Source organism: Chenopodium album, chromosome 4, assembly GCF_948465745.1.
Source record: "Chenopodium album chromosome 4, dcCheAlbu1.1, whole genome shotgun sequence".
Taxonomy (NCBI): Eukaryota; Viridiplantae; Streptophyta; class Magnoliopsida; order Caryophyllales; family Amaranthaceae; genus Chenopodium; species Chenopodium album.
This window is the reverse complement of record NC_137837.1, coordinates 45417595-45441693: the sequence shown is the minus strand read 5'-3', so window position 1 is coordinate 45441693 and position 24099 is coordinate 45417595. Positions and strand designations below refer to the sequence as shown.

General features: G+C 35.9%; 1 protein-coding gene, 1 long non-coding RNA gene and 1 other non-coding gene across 8 annotated transcripts in view; 2 read left to right on the top strand and 1 right to left on the bottom strand.

Moving 5' to 3' along the window:
* Window positions 1-10782, top strand: part of LOC145629116 (protein RST1-like) — a 43877-nt gene extending 33095 nt beyond the window's left edge. For both annotated transcript variants that reach the window (XM_081681627.1, XM_081681628.1), the window contains 6 exons: window positions 2904-3791; window positions 3881-4156; window positions 4850-5500; window positions 5607-5757; window positions 5875-5993; window positions 10344-10782. In XM_081681627.1, coding sequence (XP_081537753.1) covers window positions 2904-3791; window positions 3881-4156; window positions 4850-5500; window positions 5607-5757; window positions 5875-5993; window positions 10344-10703 — 2445 coding nt within the window. In that variant the 3' untranslated portion in view covers window positions 10704-10782. The remainder of the gene's footprint in view (window positions 1-2903; window positions 3792-3880; window positions 4157-4849; window positions 5501-5606; window positions 5758-5874; window positions 5994-10343) is intronic.
* Window positions 10783-11704: 922 nt separating this feature from the next.
* LOC145626971 (uncharacterized) lies at window positions 11705-13995 on the top strand. Of its 5 annotated transcripts, none has more exons than XR_014111227.1 (4): window positions 11705-11868; window positions 12110-12216; window positions 12496-13430; window positions 13562-13995. It is a non-coding gene; the product is annotated as an uncharacterized LOC145626971 (long non-coding RNA). The 5 variants fall into 5 exon arrangements; XR_014111228.1 differs by having other exon boundaries at window positions 12466-13430; XR_014111225.1 differs by having other exon boundaries at window positions 12455-13430.
* Window positions 13996-19153: 5158 nt separating this feature from the next.
* On the bottom strand, window positions 19154-19259 carry LOC145629759 (small nucleolar RNA R71). Its single transcript, XR_014111908.1, has one exon. It is a non-coding gene; the product is annotated as a small nucleolar RNA R71 (small nucleolar RNA).
* Between the last annotated feature and the right edge of the window lie 4840 nt (window positions 19260-24099).

Below are 24099 nucleotides of genomic sequence, written 5' to 3'. Positions count from 1 at the left end.
CTAAGTGAGGGTTGGTCTAAGCAAACTAAACAACGCTATTAAATGAATTCAAGAACGATACTAAATATGGTAGGGAATTAGGATCCACATGCACTCATGACAATCATACTAATTGGGCAAGAATTCAACCAATCGAACAATGTGAGGGAAGGTAACAAATGCAATCAAAATCACTTACAGAGCTAGATGTCTCTACAAATGACTTCAAAGGAAAATCGCAAAACAAGATCAATAGATAATAATAGCTTCCAAATCAATTTTTCGTATCAATGAAAACTATTATGCAATCTAGCTCCTCAAGATATCAAACACATGCATAAATTTCACCAATCAATTTAATCACAATTAGGGGTGAGCAATACCGGGTACCCGGTCAAAAACTAAGGACCCGGTCCCAGAACCGTTTTTATCCGGGTCCAGAATTTTGGAACTGGTCCCGGAACTGGTTAGCACCGGGTCCGAAATTTCAGATCCGGAACTGGAACTGGTGGGAACCGGTTCCAGAACCGGGTACCCAGTATTCATTATTATAAATGAACTCCAGATTTAGCCATTAAGCTTTAAAAAAAAAAATTAAGAAAAGAGTATACCAAACATCCAAACTTTAGAACAAAATGAAAACCTCATAATATTAAGACGAAAAATATAGATCTAAAAATTAAATGAAAATCCATATAATCTTAATTTTTCCTTACATGCATTATTCGAAATTCATACAAAATCAACCCAAAATACTAATTATATGAGAACTTGTTCATCTTCAAAGCATGGAATGATACTCAATAATTTGTTAATTCTTCATCTTAAATCGTTCATCTCAAATCGTTTCATCATAAAAAAATAATAAAAATAAATAAATAAATAAAAACAAATGTGTAGGAAGGTGAGGAAAACTGGATTTTAGAAGTAAGAATTTGAGAAGAAGAAGATATGAGTTTATGATCTACAAAATTGAAAAGAAGAAGTATCATTAGATTATGGACTTGATGTAAAAAGTTGAATACTCATGAATTTGAGTGACGGCTGAAAAAAGAACAGGAGTAATTTTAGGGTTAATACTCCTTATAAAGGTTGGAAATAAGAGTAAGTGAGCTAGTGGGCTAGAGATTCTAAAGCCCAATGTTAAATTTATGTTCTAAAAATCCACGAATGCACATGACTATATAACTGGAACCGGGTACCCACTGGGTACCGGGTCCAAATATTCAAGAATTGGAACCGGAACCGGTTATAACCGGGTCCTGATTTTTGGATCCGGAACCGGAACCAGTGGGAACAGATCCAGTCCTGGACCCGGCAGGTCCTAACCGGTTCCAAGTCCAGGACCGGGTACCCACTTTTTTTGCTCACCCCTAATCACAATGTTCATCAATCAAAATCCCCCAATTAGCCATGAATTACACTCATACATGCTTCACCATATCCCTAACAAGTAATCTACTCACTACACATTGCAAATTTGAATAGCAAAACTAAACTAATCACCAATTTCATCGTCAACGTTGTATTCAAAATATACTCAAGCTATCAAAGATCAAATCAAACAAACAACAAGTAATTCAATCAAATTAAAGAATCAAAAGCTAAAATTGCATTAGACTAAATAATTCTTACAAAACTTTGATCAAAATCAAAGAGGAAGAAGATTGAAAGTAGCATTCATCAAATTCACCAAGTTTCTCTCTCTTAAATCTAAGAACAAAAGTTTTCCCAATTTGAGCTTCTCTCTCTAAAATTCCAATCAAAAGTCTTATTCTAATTCAATTCTAAGCTAATTCTCTCTCTTAAAATGAAGAAATACTATATATAGTAAAACTAACAAAGGAGGAGTTAGTTATACGTCCAAAAAGAACCCCAATAGGCGCGCCCTCTCCTCTACATGCACGACCGCAATGAAATGGGTACGGAACAGGGGGAGGAAGGCTGCGCGGCCGCACCTCCCACCTGCGCGGCCGCGCCATGGCCCCGCACGCCCGCGCCTAGGAGCAGGGCACCTCCTCCTCGTGCGTCCGTTGATGCTCCCGTGCGCTCCACTTGATGCATGTTGGGGGTGACAATCTCCAAAGGTCTTCACGGTGGGTTCAACACCGATTTTGATGCCCACGCAACATGAAGACTTGGCTTTTGGGCTCCTTCACTTTCGAGCTTCAAGGGGAGGAACCGGCTTGCACCTTAAGCTTTGCAAATCCCGAGAGAAGGTAATTTGGTTCCTTAGACGTCAGTAACGTCACCAATCTCCTGAAATCAAAGAAAAGCAAACAAATAAAAGATAAAAGAGACATAAAACAATGAAAATTCATCCTAAAAAAGGCTAAATGAGTGCCATAAGTACAAAAAGGTGATGCAATGTTGCGAGAACAAGGATCTATATGACAGGTGGAGAGATTTGAACACTAAGGGATATAGAATTATTTGGGGGGTCTGTGATATGTAAAATAAAACATAAGTTTTAGAAAGGAGTTCAATGTGAAGTGTGAATTAATTTCCTATTTGAGTTTATTTTTGTTGAACTTATTGATAAGAAAGTTAACTTTTTAGCTGACACTTAATTTTGTGTTTGAATGAAAAAGAGCCTTATTAGAGTTTGCATGTATTTAGAAGTGTTTTATTGTGTGATCCTGAGCTTACATCTTAACAACACTATCTTTAAATCTTAAATCTATCAGAAATGTAATCTTTCTTTACCTGTAACCTCATGAAATTATTTCATATTCACTTCCTTTTGAATCATTTCAGTTATGGTGTTAAAGCTATGCTGTATGGAGTTATCAGTTGTGTTGAATTATTTACGTGGTGCCACTACATATAATATATTGATCTTAAAATGGTTCGATTGGATATAAATTATTAACCTGGATATTGATCTTTCATTAGCTATGACTAATTCATGTCTCTTTCGTTAGGTGGTATGTGAAAGTAGAAATATTCTTGTCAAAGGGGCTTGTGGTATTGGCTTGGGATATTCATGTCAAGACCTTCTTACCAGAGATGTAACTGCTGATAATGCATTGGATCAGGCTAGCTTTGTTCTACAGGAGAAAGCTCTTTTGGGGAAGATTGTCAGGACACTATCTTTGACAATATGGCAACTTACAAAAATTTCTTCTGATCTTCTTGTGAGCCTTTCTCAATATAAGGCCCCTGGTTTAGAGGATGATGACACGAAGGCAACATCTCCACTGACGGTTAAAAGAGACGAGGATGATCAATGGGGTGTTACTGGTCTTGTCATGGGTTTCGGTATGTCTGTTAGTGCACTTTCCAGAGCTGGGTCATACGATGCTATGTGCAGTATAAAAATTTTGCTCACATCCTGGATTGCCGAAGCAGACTCCATACTTACAGAATCTACTACTGGATGTCAAAGTTTAGATATGCTGTTAACTACTGGAGCATGTCTAGTGCTTCCAACTGTTGCTTCAGTTTGTCGGAGACTGGAAAAGATGCATGATAATGAATTAAGCGACTTGCTTTTATGCTATGAAAACCTCATTTCAAAGCTTCAAATGGAGAAAACATGTAACATCTTGCATCACAATCAGCTGATGGCAGCATGTGTTGGTGCAGGGTCTCTACTTTCATTTGTTTTGGATGAAGGATTAGTTTTGTTGGATATTCATCAGGTTAAAAACTTGCTTGGGGTATTTAAAAAAATATACTCTGATACCTATCCTCACCTTGTTCATCTTGGTGCATTCCTTGGAGTGGTAAATGCTATGGGTGCTAATACAGGGAGTAAACCTGATCATCGTTCTCCTGAAATTGCTCCCATCACTTTCTCTGAGGGAAGGGTATGATTGATATAATAAACACTTGAGGTTTTCATTCTCATCTTTTGATTTTCTTTACCTGATATGTTATTTCTCAATTTATATATCAGGAATCCTCTCACGTCAATGCCCCTCTACTGTCAAGTTCTTGCTTTGCAGAAGATCTATTAGCATTAATACAAGATATATTTCTTGTTGCGCAAGATTCATCTGACAGCCAACTACAAGCATATGCGTCATGGGCAATGTCATTTCTTCATCAACATCTCTGCTCAAAAGAAGACAAGGATGAAAATATAAGCTCGTTGCCTAATAATCAAAGCTTTTCCAAGGATGCAAGTGTTATGCAGCTCTCTACATGGCTAATGCAATTAGACTATTCCAGAGTAGGTCGCTTGATATTGCTTTTTGCATATTTTTCTAGTTTGGAAGGCCTTGATCATATCATTTTAGTTTGTGTTCGTGGTTGTAGGTGTCTAGCACATATCTAAGTTGTATTGGATTTTAGATTTCAATAATTTGAGCTGTAGTAAGAACTGAAACAATCCCAACAGGAATATTTGATGCCTATGCACCCATGCTTAAGAGTTATGAGGTTTTGCTAAAAGTAATTCAAAGTATTTAGAGTTATTTTTCGTGTGATTCCAAAAAAAAAAATGAACTTAGCAACATATATAAATGAAGCATTTCTTTCTTTATTTTAGATTCTTATCCATGATATGTACCTCTAAAGTTTAACATACTTCTCATCAAGCGATAAAATTGTTAAATTATTAACTTGATATTCTTTGAAGAAGACTTTGTTACCATTTTAAGTAGAGTTGTTGAGATTGTTTTATGCAATACAACTGAAAATTAGGATCATTGATGCTCATTTGCTCATTATTTGCTTCGGAATATTTTGCACAAATTTGGCAATTTTTAACAGCTTCCAATTGTTCATTGGTTGGACGGTTGGACCAGTATACACTAAGATTATTTTATCCTGAATCAGAAGTTGCAAGCATGCAATTACAAACATGCTTTGAAATGTTACTTTGCTTTCCTCTTTTGCTGACAAAATTTTCATGTTTTTTAAGGATACCCCACATGTCAACACAGTTGCTGCTGTTCTGAGGTGTCTTTCTAGTGTCCCCAGATTGCCCAAGCTTGATTGGGGAGCAGTTATCAGGCGTTGTATGAAATACGTGGCTCATATTTCTGAGTTCTTACCCCAGGAAACATCTTCTGTGAAGAGTAGCTTGCGCAAAGAATGTGTGCTTTTCTCACTAGCTCATGGGAATAAAATTGATCCGCTACTTTCTTTCCTTGATGAATTGACTAGTTTGTTCAGGTTCAGGACGCTTGATCTCATTACACAGTCCTGTCTTCTCTTTCATCTATTGAACCTGACAAGAATATTCTCCAGTTCAAGAACTAAAGTGTTACTGGAAGACATTTCTGAGTTCCTGTCATCTCAAATTTCTTCATACCGAAACTATAATGTGAGGCAGAAAAGGTTTTTGCTGCTCTCCTGCTGGAAAGGACTCTCAAATTGTTTTGATGAAGATTCTCTTGATACTTCTGAATACCTTTTTGGGATGGAGAAGTGCATGGAGATTCTTTTTGCATCGTTGCCTGCTCAACCAACTGCCTTTTCAGAACTTGAATTGATGCCCACCCTGGAATGGAATGAAGCAATTGTATGCTTGGGCAAGGCTAAAAAAGCTTGGTTGTTGGATCTATTACAGGTACATTTTCTTACTGGATGCTATTATATTTTTGTGTTTTCCTTGTGGAATTCAGCCTTCATTTAAAGTTACTTCCAGTCACTAATTGGGAATTTTCATGCTCCAGATATCTACTGTCACTCTAGTCCCAAGAGATGATTATTTTGGAGTAATGCTTAAGAAGATGCTAGCGATAATTGAGCTTGTAAAACTTGGATCCCTTCCATTGACTGAGCTTGCAAAGCTAAAGTCTTACATGTTAAACACCCGATCACAAGGTTAGAGGAAATCATCTGGTTTTATTTTTTTGTAAATGATCATTCTTATTTCTGTGTTCATGAATGAGTTGATTTGAAAGAATTGCAAGACCATTGCTCAACTCTGGATATTCACAGGCATGTGGAAGTTGTTTGTTGAAATTACGGCAGTGCTGCAGGATGTAGAAGGAAGTATCAAGAGACAATGGGTCGTTAGTGTTCTGGAAATAAGCTGTATAACAAAATATCCATCAACGGTATGTCAAGTTTTTATTTGTACAGTTAGTTTTCTGACATTATTGCTGTAAAAGTAGGGTATGTCAAGTTTTTATTTTTTTATTGCATCCATTGCATTTACATGGAGTTTAAGAAGAGTTTATTTGCTTCAATATTATATTATGTGATGCATATCTAGAAGATAGGTTGAAGCGCCATTTAAATTATATCTTTTCTTAATATTTTGGGTGGTTATGATAGAGAATATTAAGTTGTTATTTATCTTTTATTGTGATAGATTCAGTTTAGAGATTAGTTTATTATTTGATTTTAAGAATATTCTAGAGTTTATATTGTCTATATTAAGGGTTCTAGAGTTTATATTGTCTATATTATAGAGAATTTATTTTTGTAAAAGTACATTGTGGATAATGAAAGAGATTGCATGTGTGGAGAGTAAAGACCATGAAAGAGAGAGAAATGATAAGATATTTAAGTGGGGTTTTAGGGAAGAGAGAGAATAATAATATATGGTATATATAAAGTTACCAAATATAAAAGTTATGAATTTAAAAAAAAAAAAATAAACACCCAAAAGTAGCAAGTGATGCATTTAGAAAAACGAAGGAAATACTCCCTCCGTCCCCAATTGATAGTCACTTATGCCATTTTTAGGCACCCAAAATGTTAGTCACATTTGCTTTTTTCAAGTACCATTAATATATATATTTTTTTTACCAAAATTCTCTAACATTTGCAAAAATATTTGTGCAAATTTAACTTTTTCAATGTAAATTTTACTTTCCCATGTACTTTAATTACTTTCTCTCCCTATTTTTTTGCATATCTAATGTAAATTTACTTTTTCAATGTACTTTCTTTAATTCCCGTGATTTTCTTCAAAAATGACTATCAATCGGGGACGGAGGGAGTAGTAATTACAGTTGAAGTATTTTATTTATATACATATTGTTAACCGAATATGCATGTATTTTCCATTCAAGTCAAGATAAATCACTTTAAATACGTAGATTAAGAAAATTTGGAAAATGTTAGGTGGGTTTGAGAAAAAGGTAGGTCTTTAATGGGGTAAGTATTGTCATAAAATAGGAGTAAAATAGTAAAGAGAGTTTGCCAAAAACTGGAATAAAGTAGAAGTGCGTAGTGATTAAAAACAAAAAGGGTGGTAATATATATTTCATGTGTGCTTGTGTGTGCATAATTTTGTTTCCTAGCAGAAAATATGTTTGCACATTTAGTTTAATAAATGTGAACATTAGATCAATCTCATTTCCCGGTCATTTTAGTTGACTATATATGTGGATCTATAAAAGACTATAATTTACTACAACTACACGCTCGTGAGAGATTGTTATGTACAACCGGGTGCACCGTACCCCCATAAGTATTTTGTTTACATTTTGATGATTCTTTATTAATCATCAAAATGAAGAACAAAAACTAACACAAGGTTAGTTGGGTGTACAATGCACCCGGGTGTATATCACAAATTCCATCTCTTTGTCATGCAATATTCATGGAATAGGAACCTAAATGTATTAGAGAAAGTATTGGTGTATTATATTCTTTCCAAAATATTGTTTTATGCTTAGTTTTTCTTAATAATTTTTATATTTTTTTATTTGATAATTGCTCACTAGATATTATTCCATATACTTTTTTATTTTTTATTTTTTATTTTCTCATGTATTTAGTTGGCCATTTAAAGAAGTAACCAAGGTAAAGAGATTCATAGTAATAATTATTATAAATGGCATTAGTTAGAGCCCAATATCTGGGACATTTGATAGAGTCTAAAAAGGTGGATGGGTGTAAGATTTAGTAAGAGAGGAAAGGTGCAAGTATTGTAGGGTGTGGGGTGAGAGAAGTGATGGATAAGGATATATGTCAAAATGGAATAAAGTGAAGTAAATTAACATCCATAAACGAAAATTGAGTTATACAAAAACATATACTTCCGCGGAAGTTTCAATTTAGATGCATCACTTTCCAATTTAGTTAATTAATTACTTCTATCTTTCTCCTATCACATGGGCCCTCTAAATACCCTTTAATAATCCCAACTATTGCCGATTTACTTCTAATAATCCCAATTAAGGCTATGTTACTTGGACTCGGGAACGGGTATTGGACACGAACACATGTCCAAGTATCCGATTCGGCAATTTTCAAAATTTTAGGACACGAGGACACTGTTCGAAATTTGGACACGGGTGCGGTGATACGTTATTTTTATTAACAAATAAATCATACAGTATGTAAAATTATGTTAATAAGTGTACTAACAAGTCCTTAAATAAAACAATAACAAAGTGGAGAATGAGGTGTGAGTGGGCCCAAAGAAGTAGATACGAATAAAGGAGAAAATTTCTCCTATCCCTCACGTGATATGATAGTTTTTTTGTTTTTTAAAAAATCTTGTGACCCACCCTCCCCCTATTCCTCCCTTCTCCTTCCTTTTTTCTTTCACTTTCTTTGTAAAACATAGCTATGTCCGCCATTTATAATTTCTACTCATAGTTCTCTAAAATCATGGCATAGAATTTCAAATTTCAAGAGGGTTGGCAAGGTAGGATTTAGTATGGTTTTTTCTTGTATTTTCTTATATATATAAAAAAAAAAAATCAGAATCTTCTCTTCCACTCTCTTCTCTGAGATGAAGTGTCCGAGTGCAAAGTGGAGAATCCGACACGAATTTTGTGTTAGTATCCATGTCGTTTCATGGCGACATGCACACTTTGCGATATTGGCCGAGTCCGATTAACATAGAATTAAGGTTTATTTTTTAACAATCCTACTATTGGGTCAGTTTGCCTCCAATGGTCCAAACTGGTCAACGACGGGTCAATGACCTAACAGGTGACCATGACACGTGTCAACACGTGATTGGTCCAAATTTTAAAAAAAAAAAACCCAAAATCCTAGCAGCCCAATCAACCACCTTACCACCACTGGTGCCAAACCCTACCCTCCACCAAAACCGGCAGGTCATCCCCTCTAACCACCAAAATCGCCGGCCGCCCCTCTACCACCCATTTAACCCACCCCCGACCTCTGAAAAAACCACCAACTTAACCCACCCCGACCCCAAAATAATGATTGGACAGCCTTCGTCGCTGTTATTTTTTGGCAATGCACCCCGATCCCCCCTAACTTCATCGGCTAGGACTCCTCTCTCGGCTGAAACTTGCGCTAGCTATCCTCTTTCGTTGCCGCCGCCGTGAAGGATTTGTAGCCAGATTTAATTTGGACAACGATCTGTTTCCTGGCTTGTGGCCCGATCTATTTCAGTGGGTGGCTGACTGGCTGCCACTTATCCTTCGTCCACAGCCGATCCTTTGTCCACCGCCGCTCCTTCGTCCGATGACTTGGGTTTGGTGATTTGGTTAGGGAGAGAGAGAGAGAGTTTGAAGAAGAGATAGAATCAATTAAAGAATTAGATTGGGAAACGAGACAGTGTGTTAAGGAGGAGAGAGAATCAATTAAGGAGAGGAGGACGCCAGTCGGTGGTTCGGGGGTTGATTAGGGGTGTAGATAGGGCTCCGGCGAAGTTAGGGGGTGGGGAAAGGGTGGCTTGATTTTTTTAAAAATAAAAAATTATGTTTTATGTTTAAATTTCTTAATTTTGAACCATTCAAGTGTTGACACGTGTCATTTAAAAAACAAAAAAAAAAAAAAAAAAAAGAAAAAAAATTTACCCTTTCAGTAGGTTATCGGTTTTTGAAATTATTGGAGGCAAACTGACCCAATAGTTAGGATTATTGAGAAATAAACCTTAGTTGGGAATATTAGAAGTAAATTGGTAATAGTTGGGATTGTTAAAGTGTATTTTCCTTATTTTTTTTTCTCTATCTCTCTCGACTCCAAAATTGCCTAGGGCTCCACAATTACAAAAGTGATGCAATTAAAAAAAACGGAGAAAGTATTAACTTAATTAAGCCTAATGCATTTGGAAAATATCTTGGATATCAATTTTTGATTATAACCAAATCTTAAGTCCTATGATGCCAAGATCTTTCTTGCAATAATGGGTTCTTGGTTTTTTTTTTTGGAACCTTTTTTTTGAGAAGTGGGTATGGTATCACCATTGGAGGTAAAAAACAACTCATATTGTATTTCAATACTCAAACTTGAGTCTCACCATTGGAGATGGTCTTAGATGACTTTCATCATTTTGACTTGATTGTTAATTGATGTTGCTGAGAGAGCATTCTAATTTTAGCGTATTGTCAGATTCAGCTTTTGCAAGACTGGAAGATGCTTTAACTTGAAAATAAAGTAGCCAGCTTTTGTATATGCAAATCTCTTAGCTAGGCTGCTCATTGTCTCTTTGATCTAGTTTGACTAATTTGTCATTGTTGGGCCTTCAGGCACTGCAGTTTCTTGGTCTGATCTCTGGTTGCTTCTGCAAATACATGCCATTGCTCGTTCTAGATCCACAAGCTGTGCTAGCTGACCTACCAATCACTCTTTCGTCTCTTCTTTCAAGTATCAAGTGGAGAGGGGTTGCTGATGCTGCAGTTTCATGCCTCTGGACATTAACTGTGCGTATCTACAGCTGGGCTAAGACTGTTACATGCAATGATGAATCACTCAATTTAGATATCGACCCAAGTGAAGCTGAAATGTCAAACTTGCTAATGCAGGTGCTCTTGGATGCTTGCCATAATTTAAAAGAGTTTTTGCCTTTAAAAAATCAGCTTATGCTGGCAAACATGGTTATGTGCTGACATTTGCTTCTTTGAGTGATGATTTGAACACCAAGTTTATGGTTTTTATCATCAATGTAATTTCTTTTCTTCTCCTTTATCTTCCTTAACAATGTATTTGATCTTTTGAACTTGTAGCAATTCATTTTAAAATTGTCAAATGGCACAAAAAACAGGTGTAATCTCTGTAGACTTCAGAATAGGTCAAGGATTTGAAGCCAGGTTGAAGAACTTTTTTCTTCTCTCTCTTTTTATTTTTGTGTGTGTGTGTGTGTGACTGTGTGTGTGTTTTGTTAGATTAAGTACGGAGTACTAAATATTTTATTTGGAATACGCTAGTTGAACCACAGAGTGCGCACAACTTCGTTTGTAAGTATGTATAATGAAATATTTTAGACACATGATTTTGTACTCAATTAAGTTTTTGAGAATTGATATATTATATGTAGATTTACTTATTGAAGATTAAATAAAAGTTGTGGTAAAAAAAATATAAATATGCAAGATCAACATACAAATACGTTTTTACAATACAATTATTTTATTACATATGTATTGTGCATACATTAAAATTTGTTACTACCTCCGTTACATATTAGTTGCAACTTTGGGGATTATTTGTGAGAGATAAAATATTCCAAAGTTGCAACTAATATGTAACGGAGGTAGTATAAGATTGTATTCCAATAAAAATATGAAAAGCTTACATATTGAAGGAAAAACAGTTACACGTATAAAATTGAAATTTTAGAAAATAACACTGCAAAAATCTCACAATTTTGATTATAAAACTACCAATATATATATATATATATATATATATATATATATATATATATATATATATATATATATATATATATATATATATATAATCAGGATCATGTGAGAATCAAGTCCTATAATAGGAACTCGGAACTCATCGTGATCGTTGATCACTCTCAATCCGACGGCTTGTGTTTCACCCGTCTTTTTCAGTTTCATTAAGGGCATTTTGTTAATTTCGCCACTTGAATGACCTTTCTCATGTTCTTTTCGCAGCCCATTTGTTTCCCTCTCCTCTCTTTCACTTTCACTTTCTCTCTCTACTCTCAAATCTCTCCTCTTTTGCACTCTCAAATCAAGATTTTGTTCTTCACTGATCAACTTTTTTGCTATGATTATTTGATTTTCGTCATTGTTTGAGGTAATTCTTTTTTATTTACTACACTTTTTGTGATTTTGTGAATTCTTGAAGTTGTTTTTCGATCTTTGTTGCTACTGTGACTAAATCTGGACAAGTAAGTTGTTTATTTTACGTTTTTAATTCTTTTTTATTCGATTAGGGTTTATGTTTTGTAGTTTTGATTGATTCGAGTTTATTGAAATTAGGGCTTTCGCTATTTTCCAGGGACCGAAAGTGATAGATATTTTGATTTTTTTTTGAGGGAATACATTTTGATTATTAGATTGCTGAAGAATCATGTCGAATGATGATATAAAGGAGAAGGAGTTGGATCTTAGCTATCCTAAAGTGTTGCTGTCATCGTATAAAGTAATTTTTTGAATTTACGATTTAATTAATTATTTTAAATTGGTTGATTCAATTGTTTAGAATTTTTGCTTGAATTGTATAGTACTACTATGTTGTTGTTGTGATTTCCCTGGTTGTATCCTAAGAATTTGTATAATACTACTATGTTGTTGTTGTGGTTTCCCATAATTTACAATTTATTCAATTATTTTGTTAGATATTTGAGTTGTTTTCATTGAATCTTTAAGTGAATTTCAAGAGTTGAATCAGCCCAAAAAATGATCGGGTTGAGTGCTGCAGCTGCTGCCACGTCAAGGCTGCAACTACTGATGCTTCCCTGCAGGCCCTGCCAAGCCTGCAGGTACTTATCTAGCTTGCTGTTTTAATCCTATGGAAGAGAGTGAAACACATGTTGTCTTGCGACTTCAACACACAGGTTGTTGCTCAGCAAGGCCCTATTCAGATGAGAAGGTCAACATTGGCTCAAATCTTTCAGTTATAAAATTCCTACACATCTTCTGAGTTTTATTATTTAGTTTTGTGAAATTCATGGAGGAATTTTATTATTTAGTTTAATTTAATTTTGAGTTAGTCTTATTAACTTTTGAGTTAGTGGTAGTTACTTTTGAGTTGATGTTAGTGACTGAGTTTGGTATATAATTATGTGCATGGAATATTTAGTAGTATACTACACTTTTCACTATGGAGCAGGTGACTTCCAACCTACAAAGGCAGCATACCTTTGCCTAGCGTATGTTTCCTCTTACACTGATAGCGACACACACACACGACAACCCAAAATTCAATGTGTTGCTTGCACTGCTATTTTAATCTTGAAACTGATTTGAGTAGATAACTTTGTTCTTCTTGGCTAACACCATCTAAATGCTAACCCAGTGCTTACACTATTGTCATGTCACAGCGGATTGCACTTGTCAGATATGTGGGGCTTCGTGTGAATCTTTCATTCATGCCTTGTTCCAATGTCGGGATGCAAAATTGATTTGGGACTTGGGAGCATAGTAGTTATGTGGAGTTGTTGAATGATGCGCCTACAAGCTCCTTTGCTGAGTGTCTGTAGTGGCTTGCACATAAGGTGGAGAAAAAAGAACTAAGTTTGATCTGTGTTCTGACTTGGGTTACTTGGTTTTGCAGGGATGGGAGTATTTACCAGGACCCTGTGACTAGTCATGTATGTCTAGCATTTAATTATACCAAGTTATTGCATTATTATGGTGAGTACTCTATGCAAGTATTATTCAAGCCTGTTGTGACAAATAAGGCTGCCCTGAATGCAAGTTGGTGTGCACCAGCAGCCGCAGTTATGAAAGTTAACACTGATATGCATCTCTCTACTGCTAATCAGGTTGGAATTGGTGTGCACCAGCAAGGCTTAAAAATGCAGAAGCAAGAACAGCAAGGTTAGGGCTCCTTGTAGCTCGTAGATTTGGTGTGCATCGAATAGCCGAATATAGTTGGAAGAAGATGCGATTTCTATAATTAAGCATTTCTTATTTACTTTTGAGTATATTTTATTTACTTTTGTGATTTTCAGTATAAAAAATAAAATAAAAACCATCAATTGTGTTAACTAATTATTCTTATTCTATAATAGCCTAGTAGCTCAATGAGTAGAGCATTGTCAGTCACTACATGATATATTTTGCTATAAGGAGCAGTAGTTTATGTATTGTGTTTGATTGATGATATGTCCAATTTATATAGTGTTTTACCCCCGTCCCTTGGTCATAATTAGTAATGTTTTTGTCTCTTTAGAGCCACTTTTTTTACTAATTTGTGTTTTCTAGTGTTTTTGTAGTTTTGCTTGAGTTTTGTAGGAAATTGCACAGTTGGAGCGTTTTCCAGTTTTTCATGAAGCAACTACGAGCATTAGGAGGACATGACCGTCTTTAAAGCCCAGGACTGGTTAAGAGCCGGTGTTTAAGGGCTCGGTATGTGATACTAGGGCATATGGATCGAGTATTCAAGACCCGAAGAGGAAATCTGGATTGGGCCGAAGAATTGAGCCCAATCGAAGTCCAAGCCTCGAAGAAGAGACCGGGCCCGATCGGGCAAGCTTGCGCCCGATCGGGTGGGCGCGCATATGAGAGCATCAGCAAGAAGGCGCGCCTGATCGGGTGAGAGTAATTTTAATCGGGCGCGGCGCGCTAGGAAGGGCAAAGGAAAAAAGGCGGGCCCGATCGGGCGCGTGTTTTTGGAAGACCTGATTGTCGAGATTTTTAGTTTTCAATTAGGAATTGTTTTAGGGATTTTTAAGTATGATTTTTTTACGTAATTGGGATTACCTTCTCTTTTAGATTTTCTCTCTCTACTTAGAATATTTTCTCTCTCTAAAATTCTCATATACTTTGTTCTTAACTCTATTCTTAATTCCAGATTTCTTTGGTAACAATTTCTCTTCTCTTAATCTTAGTTATTTATTTTATTCCTTTGATCATGTCTTGTTTTATTACTTTGATTTGTTTAGATTTAATTATGTGTGAGTAGTTCTATTTCTAGGGTTTATGGGGATCCATAAATAATATGAAGGGGTAATTTATTGTTGTTAATTGTCAATGCTAGATTAATTTCCTATTGATTATTTTAATGCTCTGTGACTAGATTTGCGCAGATCTTTTATGCATGAGTTTGACAACATTGATTCGAGATTCAAGAGATGAGAATTAATGTTTAGGTCTAGTTTCAATAGGCAGGTTAATTTATAAATGGTTAGGTTGAGATTCGAGAGATGAGATTTAATACCGGTAAATTAATTGTGTGATTGTAATACGTAGCGAAATCCCTTTATGATATGATTAATGTATGCATTGATGATTGATTATTATGTTTCACCCTGGAATATTATTTATTGGTGAACCTATGCCCTAGACCTTTTATATATTGTTTTCTCCTTATTCTATATCTTCGTAGTTTAGTTTATATCCAAATTTACCCACTGATTACTTGATAATTTAGATTACCTTAGTTAATTAGGAATAGAAAGACCAGTTTCCCTATGGATTCGACCCTACTTCCCTATCTATTATTAGTTAGTGGTTTTAGGAATTACTTTTGATTAGGTGATACGACTTTAGCCTGTAAAAAATTGGCCCCGTTGCCGGGGAAACGATTTTATTTTTATTTCTGATTTTTTTTTTTTTTTTTTTTTTTTTTTTTTTTTTTTTTGTAGTCTAGGTTATTTCTTTTTGTCTCAGAGAACTTAGTTCTTTGAGGCAAGTCTCATATTTGCTTTTGGTTTTCTTTGTTTATGCCCAGGTGTTCCAGATCAGGTTACATCCCATTCGATCCTGAGATCGAACGATCCTTCCATAGACAGAAGAATTTTTACAAGCAAATTCTGGCGGATTATGGTGATACTAATAATCACCGAGATCCTCCAACTGATTCTAGCGATTCAGAGGCATCATCAGATCCAGAATCAGAGATGACGGCTCCAAAGAAGCTTAGTCATTACTCACAACCAAAGCTTACAGATTTTCCACACCTTACTCCCACTCCAGCTCTCGATGGGGTACAGTTTGAGATTAAACCCCAATTTATAACGATGATAGAAAAGGAAGCAATTTAGTGGAGCTAAGGGTGAAGAACCAAATCTTCATATTGCAGACTATTGTCAGTACTGTAATACCATCAGGCAAGCTGGGGTCACACAAGACCAAATTAGGGAGATTCTCTTTCCTTTCTCTTTAACTGGAAAAGCGAGATTATGGTTTAATGGTTTAAATAGAACTGCACTTGGTATAACTGACTGGGAAACTCTTGTTTTAAATTTTTATAACAAATATTATCCTGCAGAGAGAACATCTGTACTACGGAGTGCAATTCAGAACTTTGCCCAAGAAGCCGATGAAACTCTATATGAGGCTTGGGAAAGGTTCAAGGACCTACAAAGAGAATGTCCCCACCATAATCTGGCACAATGGCAGTTAATCCAAGCCTTTTACAATGGCATTGGAAATTCATCTAGAATAATCTTGGATTCTACAGCTAGTGGGAGGTTTATGAACCTTAATGTTGATGATGCAGGTTAGGTTATTGAAGATATGGCGATACATAATTCCCAATATGGGAATCCTAGAGGCTTTGCTAACAAGGGGAAGCATAGTGTTGACTTTGTATCCTTTTTGCAAGCTCAATTAACTTCTATCTGCAAGAAATTAGATAATCTTAGCATTGCTAATGTAGCTAATGTTTCTGCAATTAATAATAATGCTAATGAGGCTTTCTGAGAATAACCCATACTCCAACACCTACAATCCTGGGTACCGGAATCATCCATACCTTTCCTACCGGAGTACCAATGTTCAAAATCCACCACCACCACAAGAACCACAAACGCCACAACAACAACAGCAGAAATATTACCACCCCAATGCTGGCCAGAAGAACCAACCACAACAACCCTCCTCATCTTCCGACCCTGCTTTGGTAGAAATTAGAGCGCTGCTGGTTAATATGCAGAAGCACATGGAGAGTAGAGATGCCCAAATTGATTCGATCCCAGCACACAATAAATTTGTAGATAATCAAATTGCGCATCTTTCCGCCACTCTACAAGCCCGTCAACAGGGAGCTCTACCAGCACAGCCGACCAGGCCTACGGATCAAGCCTATGCAATTACTCTAAGGAGTGGTTCAAACTATGAAGGGCCCCCTATGCCAAGAGACAATGAACCTATTTTAACAAATAATGCTAATCTTGATGATGAGTGGCATTTATGCCACGATTAAGGTTCATTTTGATGGTCATTTTCCCACATTTGCGGCTTGTTTGCATCCTTTTCTTTGCACTTAGTTTCCTTTCCCTTTATGAATCTTCTTTCCTAAATTTTGCCCCTTTTTCCTACTCTTTACTTTGATTTCCATGCTTATGCTTTGTATGAACCATCGGGGTTTTCAAGAGAAGGAAGCTAAGCTCAAGGAAAGCTGAAGGAAGCAAGATTCAGAAGAGGTTCGGCCGAACCTCCTGAAGGTGTGGCCGAACCTGCTCAGTGGTCCGGCTGAACGTCGAGGCAGAGTCAAGAAGCAATTTGGCAATTTTGTAGGAGTGGTCGAACCTCAGAAGTTTGACCAGACCAGGATCAGGGAGGTTCGACCGAACCTACCCATGGTTCAACCGAACCTACCCTGTAGTCCGGCCGAACCTTCCCAGTGTTCGGTCGGACCACTCCTCTATTTCAGCTGGCTCTGTACGGACTATATAAGTCCCATTTTAGAACGTTTTGATGAAATTAGATTTACTTAGTTTTAATTTTCTGCACAATTTTTAGCTTAATCTGGAGAGAGAAACACTATTATATTAGTCTTCATTTGGTAGAGAGAGAAAGTGTGGATTTCTTCATAAATGAACTTGGATTTTGAAGAAGAAGCTTGTTTAATCTTTTGTAGATCTTCAACTTCAATTAATGAGCAATCTCTTACTCTTTCTCTTTACTTTTGCATTTAATTTTGCTTGTTTACTTTAATTTTCCTTCTTTGCTTATTAATCATGTTGATGCTTATTGATTTGATGATTGATATTGTTCTCAACATGATTTGTGAGTAGTCTCTTAGCCAAGGGTGTGGGGATGATGTAGTTGCTAATTCTTCATGCTTTTAATATTGAGATTAAGTTAATTGTGATTAAAATCTTTGCATGCTTGATATTCTTTGATCTTCTTGCAAGTGCACATTGTTAGTTGATTAAAGGTGAATCTTTGCTAACAAGGAACGGAAGTTGACTTAGTTAAGGTTCATTACTATCGATTGTTCTTTTATTGCACCTCCCAATATATGGTTCTAGTGTGGAAACATAGAGGCTATGTTAGGAGAAACCGATTAACCTCGGAAGGCGGTTAGATTGAACCTTATATCGATATTCATGCATGTTTAGTTCACTATTGATTTGCTTTTATGTTATTGCATGATCAAGCGGCATCTACATCTACCCATCTCCCTTGGTGTTTAGTTATATTGATTTTAACTCGTTTTATCTTTAGTTTAATCTCTTAGTCATTCCTACCCTTTGTCCCGAGATAGCTTAAAGTCTAGTGATGAATGCGGTGTTTATGTGCTTCTCCCTGTTGTTCGACCCCTCTTCTTTCCATATACTTGTATTAGGATAAGTCGAGTGTTATAAATTGTATTTGATTTAGGTGTAGTTGTCTAATGACGCAATTATTCCTTTATCAAATTGGCGCCGTTGCCGGGGAGACGGCTTCTATTGCTATTTCATTGCTTGTTTGAGACTATCTCATCTTTTATTTGTTAGTGTTTGCTACTTTTGTTACTTGTCAATGCTTACGTTCTTCTTAGCTTTGTTGTATGAACAGAGGACGAACCCGCTCAAGATATTTGATTCCCATCGATCCAAAGCTAGAGAGGTCTTTGTCCCTACTTCGAAGAGAAGCAAGAGCAAGGAGTAGAAATTCTCACACCCCGACGAAAGAAGTAAGAGAATTAGAAGATACTCCACCCTCTTCACCCTCAAGTGAAGAATTAGATAGCCCTAACTCATCATCGAGTCCGGAAATCAACCCTTTCTCAACCTATAAGTTCGAGAGTGAAGAAGGTCCTAAAATAGGAGAGAATACGCCTTTGAGTCGTCTTGGGGCTCCCGAAGCCTTTAGAGCACAAAGTGGGATCCTAACTCCTACTACTCAAGCCAACAATTTCGAGATCAAGCCTAATTTGATTGCTTTGATTGAGAGGAAACAATTCTTGGCTGGAAAGTTTGAGAGTCCTCATGAGCACTTAAAAGAGTTTGAGAAATATTGTGACACAATAAAGGCCAATGGAGTGACTCAAGAATATATTCGCCTCAAGATGTTTCCATTTTCACTAATTGGGAGAGGTCTAGAATGGCTAGAGAAGGAGGTGCCCCCTAATTTTCTCACAACATGGGACCAAGTGACTACGACTTTCTTGAGGAGGTTTTATAACCATAGGAAGACCGACGAGGCTCGGTCTTTGATTCAAGGTTTTTGCCAAAAGAGTGGTGAGTCTCTAAGTGCGGCATGGAAACGATACAAAGAGCTTCAACGTCAATGCCCACACCATGGGATACCCAAGCATCAACTCATTCACACTTTCTATGGAGGTCTCACACCTCAAGGAAGAACAAGCCTAGACACCGCGGCCGGCGGTCCAATCATGAACAAAGGAGAGGATGAAGTCGAGTGTTATAAATTGTATTTGATTTAGGTCTAGTTGTCTAACGACGCAATTATTCCTTTATCACTTGATTCCGTTAAACCTGACAATGTAGCTAATAACCCTGAAGGGCTAAAGCATAGTACTAATATATCTAATTTTACATTGCAGGGTACGACTAAGGTAGCAGCTCCAGATAAGAGCAGTAATGCTCCAAAGCCAGTTATCAAACTTCCATTCCCCAATCGTCACTTAAAAACAAATTTGGATAAGCAGTTTGGTAAGTTGCTGGAGATGGTAAAAGATTTGCAGGTGTAGGGAATATTTCAAGCGTTAATCCCCTAGCTCGAACCCCACTGTGATCATACACTAAAGTACGGTGACGTCCAAAAGGGAAGAAGATAGAGCAAAAGAGTCGCCAACAAGTTTTAGGAACTTGTAAACCGTTCACAGGGTGAAGGTTACACCCCTTAACGATCCAAGAGATCGTCAACTCCAATAAGGTCTTGAACCAAATAAGGGTTCGGGGATGAAGGTACAAATCCAACCTAAAAGAGATTGAACCTGCCCTAATAATAGGCCTCTACTTTATTCAGATCGTATTCATGTGCGCTTTTGATTAACATGCAATCATTAGGTTTAACCCTAAACCTGTTTATCTATGTTGGTTGAATTTTAATGCACAAATAAACTATTATTGGCGACCACTTGAATTATAATCATATTAACCCTAAACAAGATTATTAATTATCTTATTAAGCGTGATTACAAGTACTAATTCCCTTTAAACATGCATAAAAGGTGTGATCAAGTAATAAATAATAAATATAATCAAGCAACATAATAATAATCAGAATAACAATAATAATAATTATAATCATAATCATGATCATAATAATCACAATCATAATAATAATAATAATCATAAAATTATAATCATAAATCATGTTAAAGCATAATAATAGAAAGACCTAGGCATGATACTAACAAGATTAGTAACAAACCCTAGCATGTCACTAAGCATTAAAAATCAAAGCTTTAGCCCTAACATGATACTAACAATCATAAATATTAGGAAGAACATAAAAGACATCATACTTTTAATCATACTTGATATTAAAGTTACCCTAGACATGATACTAGGAACCGTAATAACCTAAACATGAACTCTATATCATAACATCAATAAAACCATTAAAGCACTTACTTTGATGCCTCGTATCTCTTTCTAATAACAAAATACACGCGTTAGTAACTTCAAGGAAAATAATAAACAAAAATTAAATTAAAAGATTGAAAGAGAGATTTGGGACCAAACCCTCATAAATTAAACCTTTCACGTCTAGGGCGAAGGCAACTTCGAATATGGATAGGTGTATCTAAGTCTTGCGAATGCGGAATTTTGTATTTGAGAGAAGGCTAGTTTAGAAAAGAGAGAGTGTAGACACCCATTTTTGTCTCCCCAAAACCAAACCCAGTGATGAGTACCTTTCACGTCGAATCATAATCGAATGAAGCGAAAGTGTGGAAAGTCTAGTGTTGCGGATAGTTTTTAATTCTTTTCTCTTCTCTCTGTTTTTGAAAACTTATTTTAAGAAAACAGTCAATCCAGTTTGGTTGGTCCATGATATGGGTCCAATAATTATGTAGTTGGATGGGGTTTGAAAAGACCTTTCCAACGATATATTATAAGCCCAATTCCGATGAATATCGAGTAAGTTATGGCCAAAATACTAAACTGGGCCCGATTTGGTTTTTATATGCGGCCCAATGATCTAGAGGAGGGCCTATTATTAATTATCATTCCTAAAGCTATTAGGATTGATTATAGTATTTTAGAATACTCTAGAAGGTTCTTTTAAATCCTAATGGAGTTAGGATTGATAATTATGTTTTAAAGAGTTTGAAATTGAATAAAACTACTCCTTTTAAGAATCCTTGTTTTGTACGAAGTGGAATATATTCAGATTTTATTTTCGTGCCTCATAATATTTATCCAAATTTTATATGGTTGGATAGATCTTGAAATTATCTTTCCAATGATATATTATAATATTAAATCCGAGTTATAACGAAAAAGATATGAATGAGACATGAAACTTTATCCAAAACTGACACCATTCCACTATTTTGGCCATATCTTTTTATCTACATAATATTTTAATCTGATTCTAATTGGGTTAGAAATTAGACTTTAAAAGCTTTCCAACAACATATTATATGCCTTATTTGGACTTCCGGATCAAAAGATATGATAAAAACAAAAACGCGTTAAAAACAGGCTTGGCGCCTGACTCCAGGAATTGGCGCCTGAAACCAGGCCTGGCGCCTGGCGCCAGCCTTTGGCGCCTGGTGCTAGCCATTGGCGCCTGGCGCCAACCTCATTTTGCGTGCGCCAGACTCTGTTTTGTTAATTTTATCTTTTTGGCTGATTTTCTCTATAAATATCGTATTAAAACTCCGTTTCCATTCACCAATTCTCACGAATATTCACCTACAATCAGTTTTCATTCACAATCAAGTTTTCTTTAGCATTCTTTAATTCATTCATAATCTTTCTCTTTTCTAAACCTTGTTTTCTCATACAAAATCCCGCATTCACAAGATCTAGAAACACCTAGCCATATTCGAAGTTGCCTTCGCCCTAGACGTGAAAGGTTTAATTTCTGAGGGTTTGGTCCCGAATCTCTATTTCCATTATTTAATTTAATTGTTTTGTTTATTATTTTCCTTGAAGTTACTAACGTGTGTATTTTGTTATTAGAAAGAGGTATGAGGCATCAAAGTAAGTGCTTTAATTGTTTTATTGATGTTATGATGTAGAAATCATGTTTATATTGTTATTATGATATTCCTAGTATCATGTCTAGGGTAATCTTAATATTAAATATGATTCTTGCGATGCTTCCTATGTTCTTCCTAATATTTATTCATGTTAGTATCATGTTAGGGCTAAAGATTTGATTTTTATTGCTTAGTGACATGCTAGGGTTTGTTATTAATCTTGTTAGTATCATGCCTAGGATCTTGCTATTATTATGCTTTAACATGATCAATGATTATTTTTATAATTTTTTTGATTATGATTATAATGTTATAATTATTATTATTATGATCAACATGATTATTATTATGATTAGTATGATTGTTATTATGATGATGATTATTTTATTTATGATGATTATAATTATTTTTTATTATTATTATGTTGCTTGATATTTATATTTATTGCTTGATCACCTTTATTGCATGTTTAAAGGGAATTTGTACTTGTAATCATGCTTAATAAGATAATTAATAATCTTGTTAGAGTTAATTTGATTATAATTTCAAGTGATCGCCAATAATAGTTTATTTGTGCATTAAATTCAACCAACATAGATAAACAGGTTTAGGGTTAATCCTATTGATTGCATGTTAATCAGAAAGCGCACATGAATACGATCAAAATAAAGTAGAGGCCTATTATTAGGGCAGGTTCAATCTCTTTTAGGTTGGATTTGTACCTTCATCCCCGAACCCTTATTTGGTTCTAGACCTTATGGAGTTGACGATCTCTTGGATCGTTAAGGGGCGTAACCTTCACCCTGTGAACGATTTACAAGTTCCTAAAACTTGTTGGCGACTCTTTTGCTCTATCTTCTTCCCTTTTGGACGCCACCGTACTTTAGTGTATGATCACAGTGGGGTTCAAGCTAGTGGGATTAAATCTTGAATTATTCCCTACACAGAGAGAGAGAGAGAGAGTAAGTAATCAAGAGAATCTTGATGAGAGTTGGTGAATGAAAACGGAGTTTTTATGACGTTATTTATAAAAAAAATCAGCCAAAAAGATAAAATATCAAAAAAGAGTTCTGGCGCACATAAAAATCGATTAGCGCCAACGCTGGCTATTGGCGACAGACGCCAACATTAGCGCCAGGCGCCAATGCTCGCGCCAGGCGCTACAACTGGTATTTGGCGCTGATCTGGAAAGAGATAAAAAAATTGCCGTACAGGTGGATAAAATCGTATTTCCCTAAAAAATGTTCTTTGATTTTAATTAAAAACTCTAAAAAGTCAACAAAAGTCAATTTATCAATGCTAATTGAATTAGGAATGAAAAGAACCTTCTAGAAGAATCTAGAAGACTAAAACCATCCCTAATTGCATTAGGAATGATAAATCTATATTAGGCCCTCCCCAAGATAATTGGGCCGCATATAAGGCTCAAACCGGGTCCAGTTCAGTAAATTGGCCATAAATTCCTCAATATTCATCGGAATTGGGCTTATAATATATCGTTGGAAAGCTCTTGTCAAGCCCCATCCAACTAAACTACTATTGGACCCATATCATGGACCAACCAAACTGGATTGGCTGTTTTCTTAAAATAAGTTTTCAAAAACAAAGAGAAGAGAAAAGAAATTAAAACTATCCGCAACACTAAACTTTCTACACTTTCACTTCATTCGGTCATGATTCGACGCGAAAGGTACTCATCACTGGGTTTGGTTTTGGGGAGACACAAATGAGTGTCTACAGCAGGTGACACTTCCCTTCACTGAATTAATTACACAAATTCTTGCATATGCAAAATTCATGAAGGAAATATTGACAAGAAAAAGATCTATTAGTAAGGTAGGGACAGTAGCTTTCACTGCAGAGTGTAGTGCCGTACTTCAAAATAAATCTCCACCTAAATTAAAAGATCCGGGTAGTTTTTCTATCCCTTGTCATATTGGCAATCTAATGATTGATAATGCATTGTGT